Source organism: Dasypus novemcinctus, chromosome 5 (genome assembly GCF_030445035.2).
Source record: "Dasypus novemcinctus isolate mDasNov1 chromosome 5, mDasNov1.1.hap2, whole genome shotgun sequence".
In the NCBI taxonomy this organism is placed as follows: Eukaryota; Metazoa; Chordata; class Mammalia; order Cingulata; family Dasypodidae; genus Dasypus; species Dasypus novemcinctus.
In genome coordinates this window covers 118,465,488-118,487,461 of record NC_080677.1, presented here as the reverse complement: position 1 = coordinate 118,487,461, position 21,974 = coordinate 118,465,488, and the positions used below count along the sequence as shown (strand labels likewise).

The window sequence follows — 21,974 nt, the reverse complement described above, 5'->3', positions numbered from 1 at the left end:
TGTCTATATGTGTCTGGAAGAAGGAGTTCACAGTGAAATCATGAAATTGTTAATTTGTCAGAATTTTCCAGTGGTGAGTAAAGAGTCCAGTGACTGTGTCCAGAATATAGAGTGGTATTATAGTCTGTTCATGTGGATAGAAAAGTAACAGATGCATTTTGTATTACCTAAAATTTGAATTGCATGTATAAAATAAAGGTCACAGAGTCATTAGTAATCATTTTCTCAAGACATCAGTCCAGTGTCCTATTGGAATTTAAAGGGACAATAAAAATATTGCACCTTTTTCAAAGAAATAGCAACAAAATAGAAAGCTGTATTTGTGCAAAACAATATACAAGTGTACCAGATTCTGAAATACTAATAGAAAAGGATTATCCATTACCACCACAGAGATATAGGTTTGAGACAAATCAAAGTACTATTTGATCCAGTATATTAAGAATGTATGAGTTTTTTTGTCCCTAGAGCAGTAGTTCCCTCTGGGGGTGATTTTGCCACTCACGACACATTTGGCAATGTCTTGAGACATTTTTGGTTGTCACACCTGGCAGAGGTTGGCGTGTGTGGTTGCTACTGGTACCTAGTTGTTGGAGGCAGAAATGCTGTTTAACATCCTACAATGTACAGGGTAGTCCCCCCTCCCCCACCCCCAATAAAGAATAGAATGATCTGGTCCAAAATGCCAGTAGTCCCAAGGTTAAAAAGCCTTGCCCTAGAAGAACAGCGAGGAAATGCTTGCAGAATCAAAAAGGGCTTGGATAGAAGCAATTATAGCATTAGAGAACCAGGTGTGTTAGTCTCCTAGGGCTGCCACAAACTGGGCAACATAAACAGCAGAAATTTATTATCTCACAGTTCTGAACTCCAGATGTCTGAAATCCAGGTATTAGCAGGGCTATGTTCTCCCTGAAGGCTCTAGAGAAGAGAAAAGGATCCTTCCTTGCCTCTTCTTAGCTTCTAGTTGTTGTCAGCAATCCTGTCATTTCTTGATTCAGTCTCTGCCTCCATCATCATATGGCTGTCAGTGTCTACATTCCCCTCTTACAAAGGACCCCAGTCTTTGGATTAGGGCTCTCCCTAATCCAGTATGACTTTGTCTTAACTTGTTTACATCTACAAAGATCCTATTTCCAAATAAGGTAACCTTCACAGGTTCTGGGTGGACTTGAATTTTGGGGGGACATTGTTCAACTCTGTACACCAGAAATATACCTAACCTTAAGATTAATGTTGGGTGGCCTCCCATGACATGTTCAAGCTTGTTGATAACAGCTCTAGACTGTCTAGACTTGCCAACCCTGTGTTCTGAGTGTCTGCTTACCCTTTTGTCTCAGAGAAGACTTTGAGCAAGATGAAGCATCTTCGTTATTCTGCACAGGGGAACTTTCCTTTTTAACTGTTCCTCTTCCCATCAACGATCACCATTTTGATTCTGGAACTCAGAATGGTCTAAGGGATTTATTATGAGGATTAGAATATATTCTGAATAACACAGTCAGGAATAACTAACCCACGAAAGAGCATCTGGAAACATGAGCTTCTAAAATGCTAAAGGTTTTCCATTACCTTTCAGGTGGTAAATGTGTCGAGGCTAGAGGGAGATGACAATCCAGTGCAGCTCATCTACTTTGTGGAGGATCAAGATGGAGAAAGACTCAGTGCAGTCAGGTCTTCAGATCTGATTAACAAGATGGATATCCAGAGAGCAGCCATTATCTTGGGTTACCGAATTCAAGGCACTATTGCCCAACGTAAGTCTACGAGGCTTGGCCCCTGTGTAGTCTTCTGTGCTGGATGGGGTCAAGGCCAGTCTTCTTCTGACAGTGAGCTCTGAATTTAAAGCATTTTTATGTGTGTATAATAGATATATGTCTCAAACTTTTATTATTAAGTGGCACTTACATAAGGTGTCTGTTTTTAAAATTCACTTGCCAAGACCTTTATTATGCATTTCATTTGCTTATAGTTGTAGCCTTCTCTGCTGTTTGTACTACCTAGCATTTTGTATTCATAGTATTGTAGTATCTTAAATTACCTTTATTATCTTTTCCCCTACTCCTGTACTATATCTCTATTCAGAATTTTGTTTTAGGTAGAATAATGTGTTTGCTCTGTATTTATTCTAAAACCTTGGGTGTCATATTTTGAAGGTAGGTGGGGACAGTGAGTCATGCAGGATGCTGGGTGGTGTACTCTGGATTTATTGGCTTCCTTCAGGATCTTTTAACACAAAGAAGTCCTTGATCCTTACTCTTTTCTATCCTGTTTCTCTCCTACACTACCTTCACACCACTCTACCATTTAGAAAGAAGTATTATGATATTTCTTTATTATTATTGGAAGATACTTGACTCCTGCCCCTCTTGCAGTGGCTGCTCCCAGTGCCTTCTTGTGCAGTTCACAGATTTGGGGTATTTAAAATTAAGCAAAAGGAGAGGCTTAGAGGGGTCTGTTTCTCTAAATATGCCTTTACAAGTCAAACTGTTCTTTCAAAATGGATCTTCCTTTATGATCCAGAAAGTAGTTCTTGTCAAAGCACAGCGAACTTGCCCCCAACAGTAAGAAGATGACTAAATGTGTTGAAGGAATTCAGCATAAAAGAATACTGGAAAATTCTATAGAGAACATGTTTTTAAAAATGACAGCTTTGAAATGATCCTCAGCAGTGGCAGGCTTTTTGTGAGATCTGTGTTCATCCCTGGGAACTAACCAGCATGAAAACTGACAGACACACTTTCTCCATGTCATAGAAGATGATAGGAGAATTTAAGCAGCTAACCACTGGTGGCTTATGATTGTGTATTTGAGATATAACTCCATATTAGAATATTCTGTCTGAAGCAGTGAGGGAAAAAATAGCAAAAGCACTTATTTATATTTCTTCATAGATGACATTTCTGATTATAGGTGCTCCCATTCTAGCCAAACAATTAGCCTTTTATAAATGATTGATTGCAGAAGGACATGGATAGCCTTCAAGCCAACTTGCCTCTTCCCTTCACTGCTCTTTCCTCAGCGGTGTGCTGAAAACCACAGGTGCAACCATCCTGGGCTTTCAGGGGTGCTGGTAGAAGGCCAGTCCAGAGGCAGCCTTGAGAACACTGGGTGTCAGGGCTCATTCTCAACATTCTGTGCCTCCACTAGGTGTAAAGTATCCACTTTCTTAGCTCCTTGGTTTGATTCTGTCACTACTTTATATTTTGTCAGTTGTTTTTATGCAAAATGAGCTATGTATATAAATTCTATTTAAGTCAAATAAAAAAATACAAATGTCTAACACTGTGTCCCTTTGACCATTTCCCGTGCAGTCTGTGCTCTGTAATTTGCGCTTCTTTCATAGTGCATTTGCTTTAGAATGCTTGTTCTCCTCACTTGTTATCGTCTCAGAAGTCTAAACTCAAACTTAAAGCAGCATTGAGAATCCTTTTTGGTTATTATATCTTTAAGCAGACTCCTTTTGATCTCAGAGCATGTGTTAACCATTATAGGATATGAAAAGAACATATGACTTGGTCCCTGGCCATGATAACTAAGATGTATTTGAAAAGACAAGGCTTAGAGTCAGGCCAATATTAATGAAGAAGGAAGTATAGTATATCAAGATGATAAGTTTATGTAATAAAATGAATGTTAAAAGAATAGTAAGGTACCATTTGCAAGGCAAAAGAGGTTAGCCAAGGGAGAAATCAGTGTTGTCCTGGAGAGGTTTTCAATGAAGTGGCCTTAAAGGAAGAGAAGAGTGGAAACGGGGTGGCACGTTTTGGTTTCAGGAACTGGGAGACTAACACTTGTGTGAGGGAAGTAGTTGAGCCTTGAGAGGAGCTGAGTCCTGTGCCAGGAATTGTCCAGGGCTGTGAAGGGTGAGGGGAGCAATGCCAGGGGGTGGAGGGCACAGATTTGAAGTGAATGTTTTGATTTTGTTGAATTTGAAAGCTACCTGAGACTTTTAAATTAAGCAGTTTTGATTAAAAGCCATGTTTAAAGGTTTTCAGGAGAGACACAGGTGAGGAAATGAAGGCAAGGCTCATAGCCCACTGATTAGGACTTCCAATTTTCAAATTAATACATTGAAGCTTCTTTTAGAGATACTTGGGGATTATCTTTGTCATTTTTAAATCGAAAGTTAAGTGACTATGCACTATCTCATTACTCTGCTTTGCTTTCTATCTGACGCTCCGTACTTTATAATATTATTTATTGATTGATTTACTTGACACTTTTCCCTTCCCCCCACAAGAGCATAAATTCCTTGAGGGACTTTGTTCACTGTTGTTTTTCAACTTTGGAACTGTCTCTGGCACACTCAATAAACATTGATTGAGTGGGTGGATGAGAGAGAGAGGTGGAGAGAAGAGACAATGAGAGTGTAGTGGAGAGGGAAGGAAAGGTGAAGAAGGGAAGAGAGGGATTAAGAGGGAGAAAGAGGAAGAGAATGAGAAAAAGGAGGATGGGAGAGAATAAAGGAAGGAGGGAAGGAGGAAAGATTTCCTTTCACAAAACTCTTCAGTCAGACCGTGTGCTCTCTTGAGATCAGGAAGAATGCGAGTTCCTGCTATACTTCAAGCACTTGTCAGACTAAATTCTGGAGAAGTACTTGCTTTTCCTCTTCACTTTTGAAGAGAACCACTTTATTTTTAAGATTTATTTTATTTATTTATTCCCTCCCCTTGTTGTTTGTACTCACTTTCTGCTCTCTGTGTCTATCTGCTGTGTACTCTCTGTGTCTGCTCATCTTCTCTTTAGGAGGCACCTAAACTGAACCTGAGACCTCCCATGTGGGAGAGAGATGCTCAACTGCTTGAGCCACCTCAGCTCCCTGCTTTTGTTGTGTCTCTCATTGTCTTTCCTCTTTGTATCTCCTTTGTTGTGTCATCTTGTTGCACCAGTTCGCTTCACCTGCCCATTGCGCCAGCTTGCTGTCTTGCTTGTCTTCTCCAAAAGGCACCGGGACTGAGTCCGGGACCTCCCATATGGTAGGCAGAAGCTCAATTGCTTGAGCCACATCTGCTTCCCAAGAGAACCATTTTGTACAGAATTGCACAGAACTATTTTTGGTATGGAAATGTTCCTGTGGTGAGAGTTTAAAGGTGAGCTAGTAGAATAACTGGAAGTCAGGAGAACCTAGAATTTAGCCTAGCTTTGCCATTAAATTAGTCATGGGCCTTTAAATACCTCGTATATGTTCTTATGATCCTGCATGTATTTGTAGATGTAACATTCTGTATTTTGTTGGTTTGCTTGGTCACATTTCCAGTTATCAGGATTTATAACCTCTGTAATTACAGGCACTCTCCAAGTTTCTCATAGAAGAAGGCAGTTTGATTCCACAGAAGGGCAGTCTGGTAAATGGGTTAAAAAGGAATTATTGGTTGATGTAACATTGTATAATGTAAAATAAAAATAAAAAAAATAAAAATTAGATAAAAAGGATTATTGAAAGACTTTCCTTCTTTGTCCTCCCCTTTCCTTGTCTGCAGCTGTGGACAGAGTGAAGAGGCCATCTGCAGAGTCCCAGAGCAACAACCTCTGGGTCATTGTGGGTGTGGTCATTCCAGTGCTGGTGGTGACGGTGATCGTAGTCATCCTCTACTGGAAACTCTGCCGCACGGACAAATTGGACTTTCAGCCTGACACCGTGGCCAACATTCAGCAGCGTCAGAAAGTAAGAGGCAAAGAGCCCCCAGTGTTCACGCAAGCCCTCTCGCAGGGCAGCGATAGGATGAGTTGAGGCTCTTGATGCTGAGAGATGGGTAGGGGACTATTAAGGAAATCTTTTGGCTTAAATGGTGGTGTCCCTTTGCCTTCATGTCTGCTTACTAAAACCCCAGTTCTTCTGCACCATTAAATATAATCAAAGACCATGAAGCTGTGTAAAGGGTTAGCAATGATATGAGCTCTGGGTTCAGCTGCGATTTTTCTTTGGGAGGGTCAATTGGGAGATCACTTCTGTTCTCTGCGTGAATTCTGATCTATTTTACTCAGATATTTTCAGAGAACAGGAAGCTAAGGGAGATTTTCTCCCATCTGTGTATCTTATTTCTTTCATATACAGTCCCACTAGTAATAGATGGTTCCTTTATTTTCTGTCCACTGAATTGGAAGCCCAGGTCTCTGCTTTAATCAAGACTACTTAAACCAAAAAGTCTTATTGAGTGGGAAATCATTTAAAAAATGGTCATACATGTCTTAAATATTTTATTTCAACTTATATAAATATATGAGTGGGTATTCATTTGCTAATCTTCCTATGCCCTTCAAGGCTTTTTAAATTTTATTTTATTTTATTTATTATTTTAGTGTTGGTCTACTGAGAAAAATTCTTTGTGGTCTTTCTTGTAATAAACAACATCCATAATGCACCAGCTACAATTTCCACTTTGGGTTCTTTAGAGAAGAGCAAAGCAACCTGAGTACAAAATTCTCTGTATTTTTTCAGTCTTTCCTCCTGTGATTTTTTTTAGAGTTAATTTGCATATACCTAATTTGACAGTTTTTTCAGCAGCTTTTTTTTTTCTTTTGAGAACAGCGGCTGGGGATTGAACCCAGGTCCTTGTGTGGGAAGTCAGTGCTCAACCACTGAGCCACATTGGCTCCAGTGAGTTGGTTTTATAGTTTGTTTGCTTGTTTGTTTTTAAAGATTTATTTTATTTATTTCTCTCCCCTTCCCTCCCCCTGCCCCCATTGTTTGCTTTCTTGTGTCCATTCCTTGTGTGTTCTTCTGTGTCCGCTTGCATTCTTGGTGGCAGCGGCACTCTCTGTCTTTTTTTGTTGTGCGTCATCTTGCTGTATCAGCTCTCCATGTGTGCGACACCACTTCTGGGCAGGCTGCGCTTTTTTCACGTAGGGCGGCCCTCCTTGTGCATGGCAGCACTGCACATAGTAGTGCTGCGTGTGGGCCAGCTCACCACACAGGCCAGGAAGCCCTGGGTTTGAACCCTGGACCTCCTATATGGTAGGCAGAAGCTCTGTCAGTTGAGCCACATCTGCTTCCCTGCTTGTTTTTTTTGTTTGTTTGTTTGTTTTTAGGAGGCAATGGGAACCGAACCCAGGATCTCCCATGTGGGAAGCAGGCACTTAACCACTTGAGCCACATCTGTTCCCAGCAGCTCATTTTTCATGAGTCTTTCCAAAGCATTCAACTTAGTTTTTATAGAAACAACAATTCTATTTTCATACTTTTGTTTCAACAGTTTCTGTAATATGTAATTGTCACATAGCTATCAGAGCAAAGAAGTTGACTCTTGGTCAGCCTCTAGCTTACCTGGCATGAGTGACACATCCAAAGGTGCTAGGGAAGAGCGTGCTTCCTACAAATATGTAGCACAGCATGCATGGCAATCGTTGCGTTTACCCAGGGATTGGAAAGTGGTAGTCCATTTACTATGTTTAGTAACATGTACCATTTATGAATCTTAGAAATTTAGAGGTCTCTTTCTACTCTAAAAGTTTGATAAGACAAAGCAAGCGAGAGGCAAGAAACAACAAAGGATTGCCCTATTCACCTTTTGATTTTATTAACTTCTCTCTGATTGTCGTAGTATTAAAAATTCTGCAAATTACAAAACTAGACCTGCTGAATGAAAAAAAATAAGTATTTTAAAATTTATTTTAAAAGCAAGGGTATTATTTTTTCTTATGAATTGACAAAAAAATTTTGATTAAATTGCAAGTTTATGTTTATCATGTATGTCAGAAGCCCTACTTTTTTTTTAAAAAGGATTTATTTTTTATTTATTTCTCTCCCCTCCCCCCCTCCAGTTGTCTGCTCTCTGTGTCCGTTCGCTGTGTGTTCTTCTGCGAACCGAGAAACCCTACTTTTTATACATAAATATGATTTATCTTCATTTATTATTTACATAGTTTGCTAAGGTTGTTTGTTGTTATTATACTAACGAATGGCATAGGAAAAAAGTACTTGATATACTAAATGATTCATAGTATGAATTTCATTGTAATAAGATCAATAATATACGTGGAACTTTTTTGTTCTGGTGAAAGAGTATTGTTACAGAGAGATTTAACCAGTATAAAAGGTTATGTATTTTCATCTTTAAGTTCCATATTTTTTAACATAAATATTCCTTGTGGAAGTCCATCCATTATCTGTTCCTTCAATCATCTATGAGAGGACAGCATTTCGTGGGTTTGAAACAGGATATTCCCCAAGCTTCCTCCTTCCACTTTTACTTCCGAAATATTTTTGTGTCCCAGATGTTCCTATAACTCAAATGTGCAGGATTTTAAATAGAACTTCCAGCCCTTAGAGTTGCTCTTTTTCTTCTAGTGCTACAAGAATTTGTGCATAAATTTTTTCAGTGTATTTACAGGAAAGGCCTTTTGCATGGAGGATTTCCCCCAGACAATAACTGTCTTCTGACACTATCAGGAAGGCAGCGCCTCACTGACATTTCAGGAAATTCGTCTTGTTTGCTGGCATAGTAACCTATAATATTGATCTTGCCATGTATTTATATTAATGATAGGAAAATGATTATCTTCACTTAATTTAAAAGCAAATCTCTACATCATAAGCGTTTCTCCTAAGGTTAAATGGCAATAGTGAAGTCCCTCGGGCCTATTCCTGGAGGTAATTTGAAAAAAATGCTATCCTCTACTATTACTGCAGGAGTTCTTTTTCCTGATGGCTTGGCTTTCTGTTTCCTTTCTTTTCATTCTGCTTGCCCCACCCCTGATGCTGCCTCACCACTATTCTCTGAAATCCTTTAGCAAATCCCAGAGCTGCAAACATCTGGAAACAATAAATTTGCTGACTGAACATCCATACTCCCTTCCCCTTGTAAGAAGGAGGAAACCTCTTTAGATTGTCTGGGAATAAATTAGTTTTGAAATATGATGCTAGGGAGTGGTCATTCTGTCATGTTTTGAGGCAGGGTCTTTTCTTTTTTCAATAGTAAAGGGTAAAAACACCTGTATCTTTCTCATTCTCTCTTTAATCTAGAGCCCAGAGTTGTCACTTGTTACTGTACTGAAAAAACAAACTCCAGCTTGGCTGGGCATCCCCCGTCCTGTGAAGGCTCTGTTCAGAGATGCAGATGGCATTGGTTAGATGCTGCAGGCCCTATGGACACTTGGTCCTTCTGAAAGAGACACCCTGTTATGGCTGTGGGACCCCAACTCCTGACTGTCTGGCACCCTGTGTTGCTCATGGGGCTGGCAATATGGCACTGGACATTCATTCACCAAACACTGAGCATTTGCCCTGAGCCAGGCAGGTCCAGGGTAGGGTGCAAGCAGAAATAACTTATGTTCCCAGCCTTCACGGGCTTTAGTAAGGGAAAAGACAAGCAGCCCAAAAGTTAAAATACAGGAATGTAATTATGTCTAGGATGCTATGGGAGCATGGAAGAGGGGCAGTCAACTTGTTCTAGGTGGTAGGGGTAAGGAAATTATTTTCAGAGAGGAGGTAATTCTTGGGCTTGAGACTTAAAGGTTGAGGAAATGAAGCCAGATGACATGAACCCAGACAGAGGGAATGGCAGAAAACAAAGGTTGTATGTAAGGGCACAGGGGCACAGCCAAAACCCAGGCAGCAGAGGGAGGCGAGAGCCAGACGGTAAAGGGTTTGAATGACATGGAAGGGCTCTGAACTTACACTGTAGGCAGTGGAGAACTGTTGAAGGGTTTTCAGCGGGGGAAGGGGGGAGGGAGTGGGAGGTGGACAGTGCGTATGCATTTATGGTTGGAACGATCCCTCTGGGAGACAGTGTGGACAAAAGATTGAAGGGAAGCTGGATGGGCTTTTCCATCTCAGCCAAACTTGGCTCCTGCTGCTGCTTCTCTGTTCTCTGCAAGGATCCACTGTAACAATAGTGTAGGTAGTTCAGTTGTACTTTCCAGTTCACCCATAGTCAGCTGACCATGACTTGCTTTGTCCTGTGGGTGGGAGAATCTTGGAGTGAATGCTCTTCCTCTCCCCCAAGCCACAGCACTACCAGAGTCCTCTGCTGGGCCTCACCAAAGACAAACAGATGGCAATAACTTTGCCTTTTCACGTTCTAAATGGAAACAGCATGATGATAGTGCTGATTTTTCACAAATCAATCACATCAGTCACATAATAAATGCCTATAATGGCAATCTCTTCATGATTGCAAAAGTTTATTCAGATACCTTTGGGATTTGCTCTGTGGTTTCTATTGTCATCCGTACTGCTGCTTCCCAGGGGGGTCAGGCAATCCCAGTATTGGGGACTTTACTCTGACCTGTTCCATCTGGGTTGTATTATATTTATGGCCCACATGTTTTAAAATCCATCAGGCCTCTCTCTTGTTACTTGGCTGACCTGCTCTACCAGGCCTCTCCAACTTGTCAGCACCTTATTTCCAGTGGGGCACAGACAATGTGGTCTGTTCCCTCTGTGACATCTTTAAGAAAGAAAGAACAAAAGAGCCATCTTCTTCAGGAATAACTGAGTCCCTAATATGAATACTGATGGCCCTAGTTAATTTTGACTCTTCGTTCATAAAATATTGATTGAAGCTTACTCTGCATGTGGAAGCTGGAGATACAATACCAGCCAGACTTAACTCTAGAGGCACTTTTTTCTTAAGAAATTAGAAAAAGTGGGCCAAAAAGTAGGGGGCAGTGTTTCCTCTATTTTTTTCCTTTTGTGTATAGATGGCTTTTATTTTGTGCATATGCATAGATAAGTTGCCGAATTTCTATTGTTATAAAAGGTGGTGACTCTCGAGCCTGTGAGAAGTGCAAGGATCTAATTGATAGAAAGATGTTAGTTTGGGTAAAAAGGTAAGTCAGCAGAACTTCAAGACTATAAAGCAGGGATTCTTAACCGGTTTTTGTTCCAGGAACCCCTCTGCCAGTCAGATGAAAACTTCAGTTTTCATCCTTAATAAGTCCACATAATACTGTGTTTCATTTAATAAATATATTACACTCATACCACCACATCCCCACAAGAATAATGTTTTTTTGAATTTGAAGTCAAGCTCATGGAACCCTTGTTAAGAACCCCTGCTATAAAGGATGTATATATCATTTATGACATATACTCACTTCTTGGTTCCCTACAAAATCTAGTAAGTTTGGCGCTTTGCCTGCCCTTTTAGAGATTTATTCAATAATCAAATAGTTATTGAGGGTCTACCATGTGTCACATCCTGTTGGTGGCTTGTATAGCACCATATATATATTTATATCTGATTCCTGAGAACTCTTAGCTGATAATTTATATTAACTGATATTTTGTCAACCAACAGCAATAACAGTGCTGTCAGTCTCATTTATATGGCACTTTTTTATTATGACGCATTCTCACATATCTGTTTTAAAGTCTTCATGTTTATGTTTCTTACATGATCCCTGAGAGTTTGTTAGGGAAGGCATTTGATGTCTAGACTTGGTTACACAGACTGCACCATAGAGGCAGTACAATTTGTATTGTTATCCCATTTACTTTGGAGACCTTTGCCTAGAGGAGGCAGTTGTCCTAAAATTAGATACTTTCAAAATGAATCTATTATCTTTAGCAAACTATTCCTGGAATGGGGGGGGGAAACTAGAGTAACAGCAAAACTAAATTGTCTGTGATTTGGCTGCTGAATATACATATCAGAAGATGAGTTACTTAGTATGGCAAAAGGACTGGTTATTGGTGTAAGTGTGGACCCTAGTGCTTAAGGGTGTATAGTAAGGAAATAATGTTAGATGGTTTAGAAGGTAAGTGTAAGACTACGGCATGCTGTTTTAGAAGCTGTTCTTCACTCCGTGAACAGGTCCTGAAATACAGGAAGATCTCCAACATGGATGAGGAGGTGATACGTAGAGAGATGTTTGGAATCTGTAAGGACTGAAAATAACTTTATTTTACATTCAGGCTTGATTGATATTCTGGCTGGGTATAGAATTCCAGGTTGGAAATCATTCCCTCAGGCATTTGAAGCCATGGTTCTATTATCTTCCAGCTTCCAATGTGCCTGCTCATTGCCGTTTAAAAAAAATTCTAGTGAAAATTTCAAACATACAGCAATGTTGAAATAATTTTTACCATGAACACCTATATACCCACCACCAAATTGCATCATTTAAAATTTTATGCTTTTTTGTCACACATTTATCCGTTTATCCTCAATCCATCTTTGATGGAATTCAAAGGAAATTACAGACTTTAGAACCTTTCTGTCTGAACATTTCACTCTGCATATCATACTTAAGACTTCACTATATGTTTGCGGTTTTTATCTTTTGATGTGAAATTTGCATACTGTGTATGTTATGCACAAATCTTATGTGTGATGTGAGTTCGTTGAGTTTTAACAATCCATACATCTCTGTATTTGGACTGTTGATTTTTTGATACATGTCTTGATTCTTCTAGCTAAGAATGATAAAATCTCTGGTCCTGAAATTTCATGATGCCATGTCTTGTTTTGGGTCCTTTTTTAATCATTGTGCTTGGCATTTGGGTGGGTTCTTCTGATCTGGAAATTCATGTCCTTCATTTCTGGGAAGTTTTCTGATATTATTTCTTAGATAATGTTGCTCACTTTATTGTTTGAGTATTTGTTTACCCAGACAAATCCTCACATTTTCTTGTACAGTGTTTTATCTCCCTGCCTTTTTATTCAACTTTCTGGAAGATTGCCTCAATTTTATCTTCTACTTTTTCTGTTGAATTCTTTATATATTTGGTCAGGTTTTCTTGTACAGTATTTTGTCTCCTATTTATCCCTCTGCCTTTTAATTCAACTTTATGGAAGATTGTCTCAATTTTATCTTCTACCTTTTTTATTGAATTCTTATTTATTTGGTCACATATTTAATATTCAAGAGCCCTTCTTCTCTGAATTTGTTTATGATCTATTATAGTTTCATGATGCAATACCTTCTCTTAACTTTCTGAGACTATCTCAAATATCTGATGATCCTTGACTACCTGATCATTTTTTTTTTAAGATTTATTTTATTTATTTCTCTCCCCTTCTCCCCCACCCCTCATTGTCTGCTCTCTTACATCCATTCGCTATGTGTTCTTCTGTGTCCTCTTGCATTCTCAGTGGCACCAGGAATCTGTGTCTCTTTTTGTTGCATCATCTTGCTGTGTCAGCTCTTTATGTGTGCAGTGCTCTCCTGGGTGGGCTGTGTTTTTTTTGTGTGGGGCGGCTCTCCTCGTGAGGCACACTCCTTGCACGTGGGGCTTCCCTATGCGGGGGACACCCCCGCGTGGCATGGCACTCCTTGTGCATGGCAACATTGTGCATGGGCCAGCTCACCGCACAGGCCAGGAGGCCCTGGGTTTGAACCCTGGACCTCCTATATAGTAGGTGGATGCTCTATCAGTTGAGCCACATCTGCTTCCCTACCTGATCATTTTTTAAAAGTGAGAGACTCAAGGGAGTTATTGCTTAATGGGTAAAGAGTTTCTGTTTTGGGTAATGAAAAAGTTTTAATAGTGGAAGGTGGTGATGGCAATATAGTATTGTAAAAGTAATTAATACCACTGAATTGTACCTTTAAAAATGGTTGAAGTCGCAAGTTCTAAATCATGTGTTAACACAAAATTTTTAAAAAGATGTGAAGTACTCAAAAGATGAGTGGTAGCTCTGTGCGTGCCTAGGGCATTTTTCCTGGTGGGCTTCATTGTAGGGTAATATGGTGGGATCTGGCTGTTTTTATTCATCCCCTCCTCCAATGTCAGTATCAAAGTTTTTTTCTCTTGGTCTGGTTAGTGTCCTTAGAGAAAATCTTCCAATCGCCTGGAGAGTATAATAAGCCTGTCTAGCAGGGTATGATAAACCTGCCTGCTGAGTGGGGGAGAGGATGTGTGCGTGGAATGTCTCCCTTGTAATTTATGCAGACTTTCATTTAAATCTCTGCCCGCAGCTGTACCTGGAATCTCTTATTCCATATCCTCTCCAGAAGGTAAAACTCTCATCCTCTGCTAGAGTAGGGCAGGTGATCTCAAAGTCTGACCAAGATAAATTCTATGAAGTAGAGAGTTGTCTGGTCAAAGATTACACCAGTGTCAGGGCAGAACATGAAAGAGTTGACCAAGTGCGAGAGGTGTGACACTGATTAATGAGATGGCAGTGCAGGGGATAATAGCTGACTGGGGTCAGTAGCCCAAGCTTTAGAGTCAGCAGAGCTGGAGCTTACCTGATAAACCTGCTGGCTAATTGCGTGGCCTTGGGCAAGTTAACCTCTCAAGCCCTATTTTCTTCACCTATAAAATGGGTAATTATGGTACCTGCCTTATTATGTAGTAAGACTATGATGGATTCATGTAAAGAACTTGAACACAGAAACTAGCTCAGTAAAATTCCTTAATAGTTGGCATTTAGTAATTTCATTTCACGATGAAAATAATATTTGTAATTGTTTATTTGATAAATTAGGACAGCATATCAATTTCTGAGAGAAATTCATCCTACTCTGAAGGGTTTTTTAAAGTCCAGGTGTTACTTTCCAGTTGCCTATTTTTTCCTCTATTTTTATATAAATAGATGCTTTGCTTTTAAGAACACAGTTTAAACGTTGTTGAAACGTACAACAAAATGGGGGAAAATATTGAACTTGTAAATGTACAGTTTATTAAAGGCAAATGATGATTGTTATTTACAGAAGAATCCAAACCTCATTTAAATATGAAAAGCACATGGGGGCCAGTGAGCAAGAGACTTGCATTCAAATAAACTGAACATAGACGTAGTATCTGGTAATCTTTGGAAGAAGTTGATGAAAAATATCCTACAAGTCTGAATAAATGTTCCAGATAGTATAAAACACTAATTTAGCTCCAATATCTGTTCCTCTTATTTGAAATTGTAATGTTGGCCTTTTGGAAGTAAACCTGGCTATCTTCACTCCCTCACCCTTGAAATATAAATATGGCATTAAGATCCAGACATATTAAAATCCATGCGGGGCCGGGTGAACAAGTGTACTGACCAAGCCCGCTCTCATTCCCAAGAAAGGGAAAATGCAGAGAACGTGTGCTTCAGAGCATGGTTGGTGTTTCCCAGCATACGTTTTACAGATCTTGCATATTCAAAAACACAGAACCTTATCATGGCTTTGTCACCTGGATGACAAAAGATAAAAGGGGCCTGCTGCCCTCAGGATTTCTCACTGATGGCTCTTTGCTTTGTTCTCCGTGGATTCATCCAGGGAATGATGCACTTTTTGGTGGTTGGGAGATGGTGAGGGTGAGGTTGTTAAATAAAAATGTCATTGCTCCTGCTGCCCCCCTACAGAATATCTGAATTCACATCATCCCAGTATGGTCTGAATTAGCCTATTTCTTAGCCACGTTCTTCCTTAAAGAATCACCTGTAAGATGATTCATCTGTAAGATGAAAGCAAGGAAGCCTTACTGCCTGTTTATTTTGCCTTGAGTAAGGGAGTCTATTAACACCAGCCTTTTTGAATTGTCCCTTGATTTGACATGCCAGAGTTTCTAACCTCAGGTCAGTGCGTCCTAGGAAGATTCTGCATCTGTGGGAGCTGGGCATCTTTAGGTGGCAGAAGGACTATTATGAGAGGGGACTGACGACCATGGGCATGTGCTGAGGGAAATCGCTTTTAGGTAAAGCTTATAAAGAGGTTGGCGGTCAGGAAAGGGCTGCAAACCCCTAAGAAAGTGTTGGTAGGCCCCCGGGAGTTTGGGTAGGCCAGTTGAAGGTTGCTGTTCTAATTCACAGGCCCACAGATGAGGAAATAAGCGGATCCTAGGTGGCTGCTGAGGCCAAGGGTGTGGGCCACAGAGGCAGGTTTGGGTTCAGCCTTGTTCAGCGCCAAGAAACGGCGTTTCTCGGCTGAGTGGGCTCGTGCGTTCCGAATCTGCCCATGTGTTGTGGTTGCCTGCTCTTGCAACATGATCTCATTCATTTACGAAATATAGGCACAGCAGCCTTTGCCTGTCGTTTCCAAGCAACATCTTTGCAAACTATATTTACAGTAAGTTTTATCCCCCTCTGCTGGCTTAAATCATTTTTGCAGACTTCCTTCCTTCTACCCATTTGTCCTAGATTTTTAGTGCTAAGAAGACCTTAAAGATCACAAATCAAAACCACTGGTGTTCTCCCTCATTTGTGCATAAAGTTAACACAAATGTGATGGAAGCTTTTGCTTCTACTTGTAGTACATTGTCTAAAACCTCTTCTTAGATCTGTTTGACCTTCATCTTTTGACTAGTAGGACTGCAGGTGAGGCATTTGGCAGCCTGACTAGCAAGGCTTTGGTTTGCATGTGGGGTTCCTGCTGGGGAGACCCTTTGGGGCACCTAATTATGTGCATTTATTTCCATATACTCTGGAAGCTCAAATTAAGGAAACTTTTAGTATATCACTTCAAATGGCTCCCATGTTGGTTTCTATGTACCTTAAAGCACATTTCTTGTCTTACCGCAAGCCTAGAAGCCGAGTCGAGGACCCTGCTGTTGCAGGCTTGCAGGGTCTCAGTGGTAGGTTTGGTGCTGGTGTGATCCCTGTGTCTGTCAGCATGCGTGTAGCCCTTCTCACATTCCTCACTGGCCAGCGGGCCACCGGTGCTGCGTTTCCTCCAGACGCTGATGTGCTCCTCTGACCCTGCCCGGCTGCTTGCTCCTTCTGAAGCTCTTCTTCCCTCTTGGGGCTCCCAGAGAGCCTGACACTCTGCCTCTCCCAGAATTCTCTCCCTAACCCGGTCCAGCCCCCCACAGCCCTTCTCCAGCCATCCTCCTATCTTGCCTTGCTGTTACTGTGGCCAGCATCTGCTCTCCTGCAGGGTCCTGCCTTCCTCAGGGACCTCTGCAGTATCATCATTCATTCAAGTGTTTATTGAGGGTCACCTGTGTGCAAGCCCTGTGCCCTGCACAGGGAATAAAGACTACACTGAGATGTGCTCTCCACCCTGAAGTCGCTTGCTGTCTTTGAGGAAAGAGACAGATAAAGCAACAACCCAGCACAGTATAGTAAGTGTGGAATGTTCCAGGAGCCCAAAAAAAGGTGTGGGTGAGGGCTGTCAAGGAAGGCCTCCCAGAGGAGGTGGCAGTTGAGCTTAGTTTTGAGGGTGCAGTAGTAAGTAGTTGGCAAGATGAAGGAGGAAATGGGAGTGGGTATTCCAGACAGAAAGAACAGCATTTCCAATGATGCCCACGAACCACTGCCTTGGGGGTGCTCCATCTAGTATTGTGGTGGGTAGCAGAGAGGAAGCTTTCTGGGGTTGTGGGACATGGGGCCCGAGGAGGGGTCACAGCCGGATTTTGCAGGGCCTCATGCTACGCCACGGAAGCTGGTGATATCATCAAGGCTATGTGAAACCAGTGAAGAATTAGCAAGGGAGAGAAGTCATCCATTTGTATTTATGGACTCTCACCCTGAAAACCGCAAGGAGGAGTGATTGGAGGAGGCCAGGTGATTGGAGAGAGACTCTTTAACATGGCCCAGGCCAACTCATGGGGCCTACATCAAAGTCATGGGTAGCAAGAGGATTTCCTGCAGTGCTGCTTCTACTTTCATCTTGACAATGTTCAACCCTACCCCACCTTTTTTTCATCAAAACCAAGGAGCAGGGGTCAAACTGCAGCCCACAGGCCAAATCCAGCCTGCCACTTGTGTTTATACTGTAGCAGAGCTAAGAATAGATTTTACAGTTTAAAGTGGTTGGAAGAAATGAAAAGAATATTTTGTGACACCTGAATGTCAGTGTCCATAACATTTGCTTGCAAGATAGCTATGCTCACTCATTTATGTATTGCCTGTGTATGCGTATGTGCTACAACGGCAGACTTGAATAGTTGCAGCAGAGACCTTGAATAGAATAGTGGCCCACAAAGTCTATAATATTTACTATCTGGACCTCTATGGAAAAAGTTTGCCAATCCCTAAACTAACACAAAGACTCCCAAGTTCTTCAACCTCTTTACACCAGCACTGTAGGAGCTCCTTCCCCCTGGGCACTATCCTTTCAGGGAGATCCTATTGTGCTCCTGTCTTACTTCCATCTCTCCATGGCTTATTCTTCCACTTTCACTCACTCCAGTAATTTGATCCTTTCAAGATCACCAGGTTCTGCCACTTCAGATACCCTCATTGTACCGACTTTTGTCCATCTGGCTCAGTTCTTGGTCCTAACCACCATCTTTTGCTGTGCTGGTAGAGAGTCAAGAGTTTGGTCAACAGAGCTTGCTTCAGATACCTCTTCTCTTCCCTCAGGTGGATTCTAGTGCTGCTGAATAGCCATGGCTTGCATTCTCCTCACTGACCTTCCCACCCAGCATTCCCTAGATCCCTACCTCTTCCTCTGAGTCTCGGGAGATGTCCTTGCTCTCTACGGAAAGAATTGGAGGCAATACACAAAAACCTCTTCATTTGTTCTTCCTTCTGCTTCCAAGCAACTAGACACAGATTTGCTCATTCATTTCTCTTATCACAGAGAAAGTGGCATCTCTTTTTCCAGAGCTAATCGTTCTGGGGAGTGGATGTGGCTCAAGAGGTTGAGTGCCTGCTTCCCACATGGTAGGTCCCAGGTCTGTTCCCAGTGCCTCCTGAAAAATAACAACAAGCAAATATATGAAAAAAACCAACTCACGGGAGTCAATGTGGTTCAGTGGTTGAGTGCTGGCTTCCCACCTACAAGATCCTAGGTTCACTCCCCGGCCCCAGTATCTCAAAAACAAAACCAAGCAAAGCAAAACAAACTCCTTGTTCCACCTGTGCTCTGCCTCATGTTCCACATCTTTTCTTGGACCTTGGTCTTATGCACCTTTAAATTTTCTCTTGGTTCCTCCTCTGCATTTCAACATAGTCATATCTTCCCTAATCTTGAAAAAAAAATCTTGTTTTTCAAATGTATTGCTTCCTCTACTGTTCTGTTTCTCTCCTTTGACAATAAATGCTTTCAGTACTCTGTACTTTCAGGACTTTTAGCTGGTCCTCAAAGTTTTATTCATAAACTGTTTTCATCTTAAAAAATCTCATGTCCCCTATACATCACCTTCTATATAGATAACTCTAAGTCACAGCTCCAGCCTGAAAATTACTCCCAAACTGTTGTTCTTCATCTTCAAGTACACCTGAATACTTTCATTTGGGGGCTTTCTCTGTCATCGCAAATGAAGAATGTTTAAAGTGAAACTTGTTTTTATCTCAAGTTATCTTTCTTTCATGTCTCACCTCTTTTCCTTAATGTCACTTCCACTGTTTCAGGATATCTGGCCTAAAACTTTCAAGTCATTACTGTCTTTTCTCTCTCCTTTGCCTTTAAAAAAAAAAATTATTTGGCTTCCAAGTCTCTACTCCTGATTTCTAGAAGGTGTTCATTCCTTCCCATTTTCATTGCTAAGTCTTTGGGCTCAAACCCTCAAGGTTTCCTTGTTGCATACTCATGTATTGCTGGGCCCTCTTACTGATCCCTATGTGTCCTTTCTGCTTAGATGATGCCCTTGGCTGTTCAGGCATGTTTAGTGGTCTTCTGATTACCCACAGAGCAAGTTCTAGAAGCTGGCATTTCGAGTCATCTACATACAGGCTGGCCTTCTCTCTGACTCCTCTGCATTTGGACCTTTCTAGTGCAACCACTGTGATCTCCTCTCAGACCTCAAGTGTCCTTTGGTCCTTGACATGTTCTGAAACATCCTCTCTGTGGCCTCCTCTATTTACTTCCAAGTCCCGCCTTGTTCTCCAAGGTCTGGTTCAAGCCATAATTTTCCCTGTGAAGCATATCCTGCCGTGACACTCTCGTGGTTATGCTACGGTGGCAATTGGTTGGTATTCTTTTGTGACATCTCTTGTGTTATGACTTAACTATTTAATCCTTGTTTCATCTTTCACAAGTGTCTGCCTTTTTCTCAAATCCTAGGTATCAACAGTACCTTGCACACAGATGCTTGCTGAATTGCTTTGGTTCAAATGCTGGCATGATTTTAGGTCAGAAGTTAATGCCCCCTTGTCAGTGCTCCCTGTGTCTTTTACAGTCCTTGGATTACAGAGTTAACTATCTTGTTTGTGTGTGTGTGTGTTTTAGTTACAGATCCCTAGTGTGAAGGGCTTCGATTTTGCTAAGCAGCATCTGGGTCAGCACAATAAAGACGACATACTGATTATTCATGAGCCAGCACCGCTGCCAGGACCTGTGAAGGATCACACCACCCCCTCTGAAAATGGAGACGTGCCAAGCCCCAAGTCAAAGATCCCTTCCAAGAACATCCGTCACAGAGGAAGGTTATTATTGGGCATTTTGTATTCTCTGTGTTGCAGAGCATGTTTCTGTATTCAGTTTATCAATTTCTGTATTCAGTTTATCAATTCTGAGATTGACGATAAGTTGCTCAAAGTTAACATGAGCCCTAGAGTGTCTGTGGTCCACTCCAATGGACTACCAAAGATGATTGCATGATTTCTTCCCCAAAAGTGATTTAAGGTCATAAATTGCTATCTGAGATGATTTGGCAGTCCCCTCAGGACTTGACTAGGAACTGACCAGCTCTGGAGTATATATTTTGAGGTGAATAAGTTAGACCCTCTGGAAGTAATATCAGAAGTATTGTGTAAAAAATGTACATGGCACCTGATCCAGACTCAGCCAACATTACCTTCTCTACCCTTGCCCATTATGATAGCAGGTGGCTATCTCTTAACTGATGGTGACCTTCGTCATGTCCTCCTGGTTTTGCTTTGTTTTTCTCCAGCTACTCGTGTTGTCACCTTTGTTAGCATGTTTGCGTAGGACTCTTCACTGCCTCCTCCTTTCCCAGCGCCACATTCCCAAAATCCGTTCCATTTCTCCTATCAAAGTAAAGTTCATGAGGAGTTGTTGGTTAATAGCCTCCAGAAGTCCCTATCACCCTCTGATCCTGAGAGAAGAGCTACAGCTCTGTTAAGGAGGCAAAATTCAGAAATAGGTTTTATTAAGTTGACTTTGGGTCATAGCACCATCAGACTTGGCCTACCAGAGTTACACATTATCAGCCTTCCTTTGAGTTCTTGAACTGTTAGTCTTGGTTATTTTCTGCTAAGAGGGAGAAAGTGTGTGATCATACTGACATTTAAAACTGTGTCATAGTTTCTGAATTACCTGAAAACCTACCCCAGGGGTTATGGCCTAGTTTTAAGAATTTAATAGATGCTAAGAAAATGAATTATGTAGAGTGGTGTTACTTGCTTAATTATTTGTCAGGCTAAGAATAAATTAAATCATCAAAGATTATTTAATAAGTTAGTAAAATTTTGCATAGCATTTTTCTCCTCAGTAGTCTCATCCCAAACATTTAGCCACAAAATCTCAGTAGTCTGCATAGTTAGTATATTTTAGCATTCCCCAGGGGCACCAGAATATTTTGGCATTTTACATTGCAGTTTAAGCCCAGGAGCCTGAAGAGAAGGGATGCTAACTGAGAGAATTTTTACTAGCCCGGTGTAACCTGGGTTCCGTGATATCCTTGCTTTTTATTTTTTTAATTTATTTTTATTTTTTTATTTTTTATTTATTTCTCCCCCCTCCCCCCAGCCCCATTGTCTGCTCTCTGTGTCCATTCGCTTTATGTTCTTCTGTGCTTGCTTGCATTCTTGTCAGCGGCACTGGGAATCTATGTCTCTTTTTTGTTGTGTCATTTTGCTGCATCAGCTCTCCGTGTGTGCAGCACAACCCTGGGCAGGCTGCGCTTTTTTTGTGCGAGGTGGCTCTCCTTACAGGGCGCACTCCTTGCGCGTGGGGCTCCCTTACACAGGGGACACCCCTGCGTGGCACGGCTCTCTGCATGCATCAGCATTGTGCGTGGGCCAGCTCACCACATGGGTCAGGAGGCCCTGGGTTTGAACCCTGACCTCTCATGTGGTAGGCGGACACTCAGTTGAGCCAATTCCGCTTCCCTCCTTGCTTTTTATATATGGAATCAAACCTTGGTAGTGGTTGTTGCCTTTGTCTTGTAAGTATAGGCTCATTCCAAAGATATGGAGTTATTTTGGAGATGAAACTTGGGTGGAAGCTCTTGGAGTGACTGCAGAACTAACCCAGAC

At 41.4% G+C, this 21,974-nt stretch overlaps 1 protein-coding gene across 1 annotated transcript in view; it reads left to right on the top strand.

Moving 5' to 3' along the window:
- Positions 1-21,974, top strand: part of KIAA1549 (KIAA1549 ortholog) — a 162,594-nt gene that overhangs the window by 81,613 nt on the left and 59,007 nt on the right. The window contains exons 11-13 of the mRNA XM_058296553.1: positions 1,577-1,754; positions 5,481-5,665; positions 19,984-20,180. Of these exons, the coding sequence (XP_058152536.1) occupies positions 1,577-1,754; positions 5,481-5,665; positions 19,984-20,180 (560 nt within the window). The remainder of the gene's footprint in view (positions 1-1,576; positions 1,755-5,480; positions 5,666-19,983; positions 20,181-21,974) is intronic.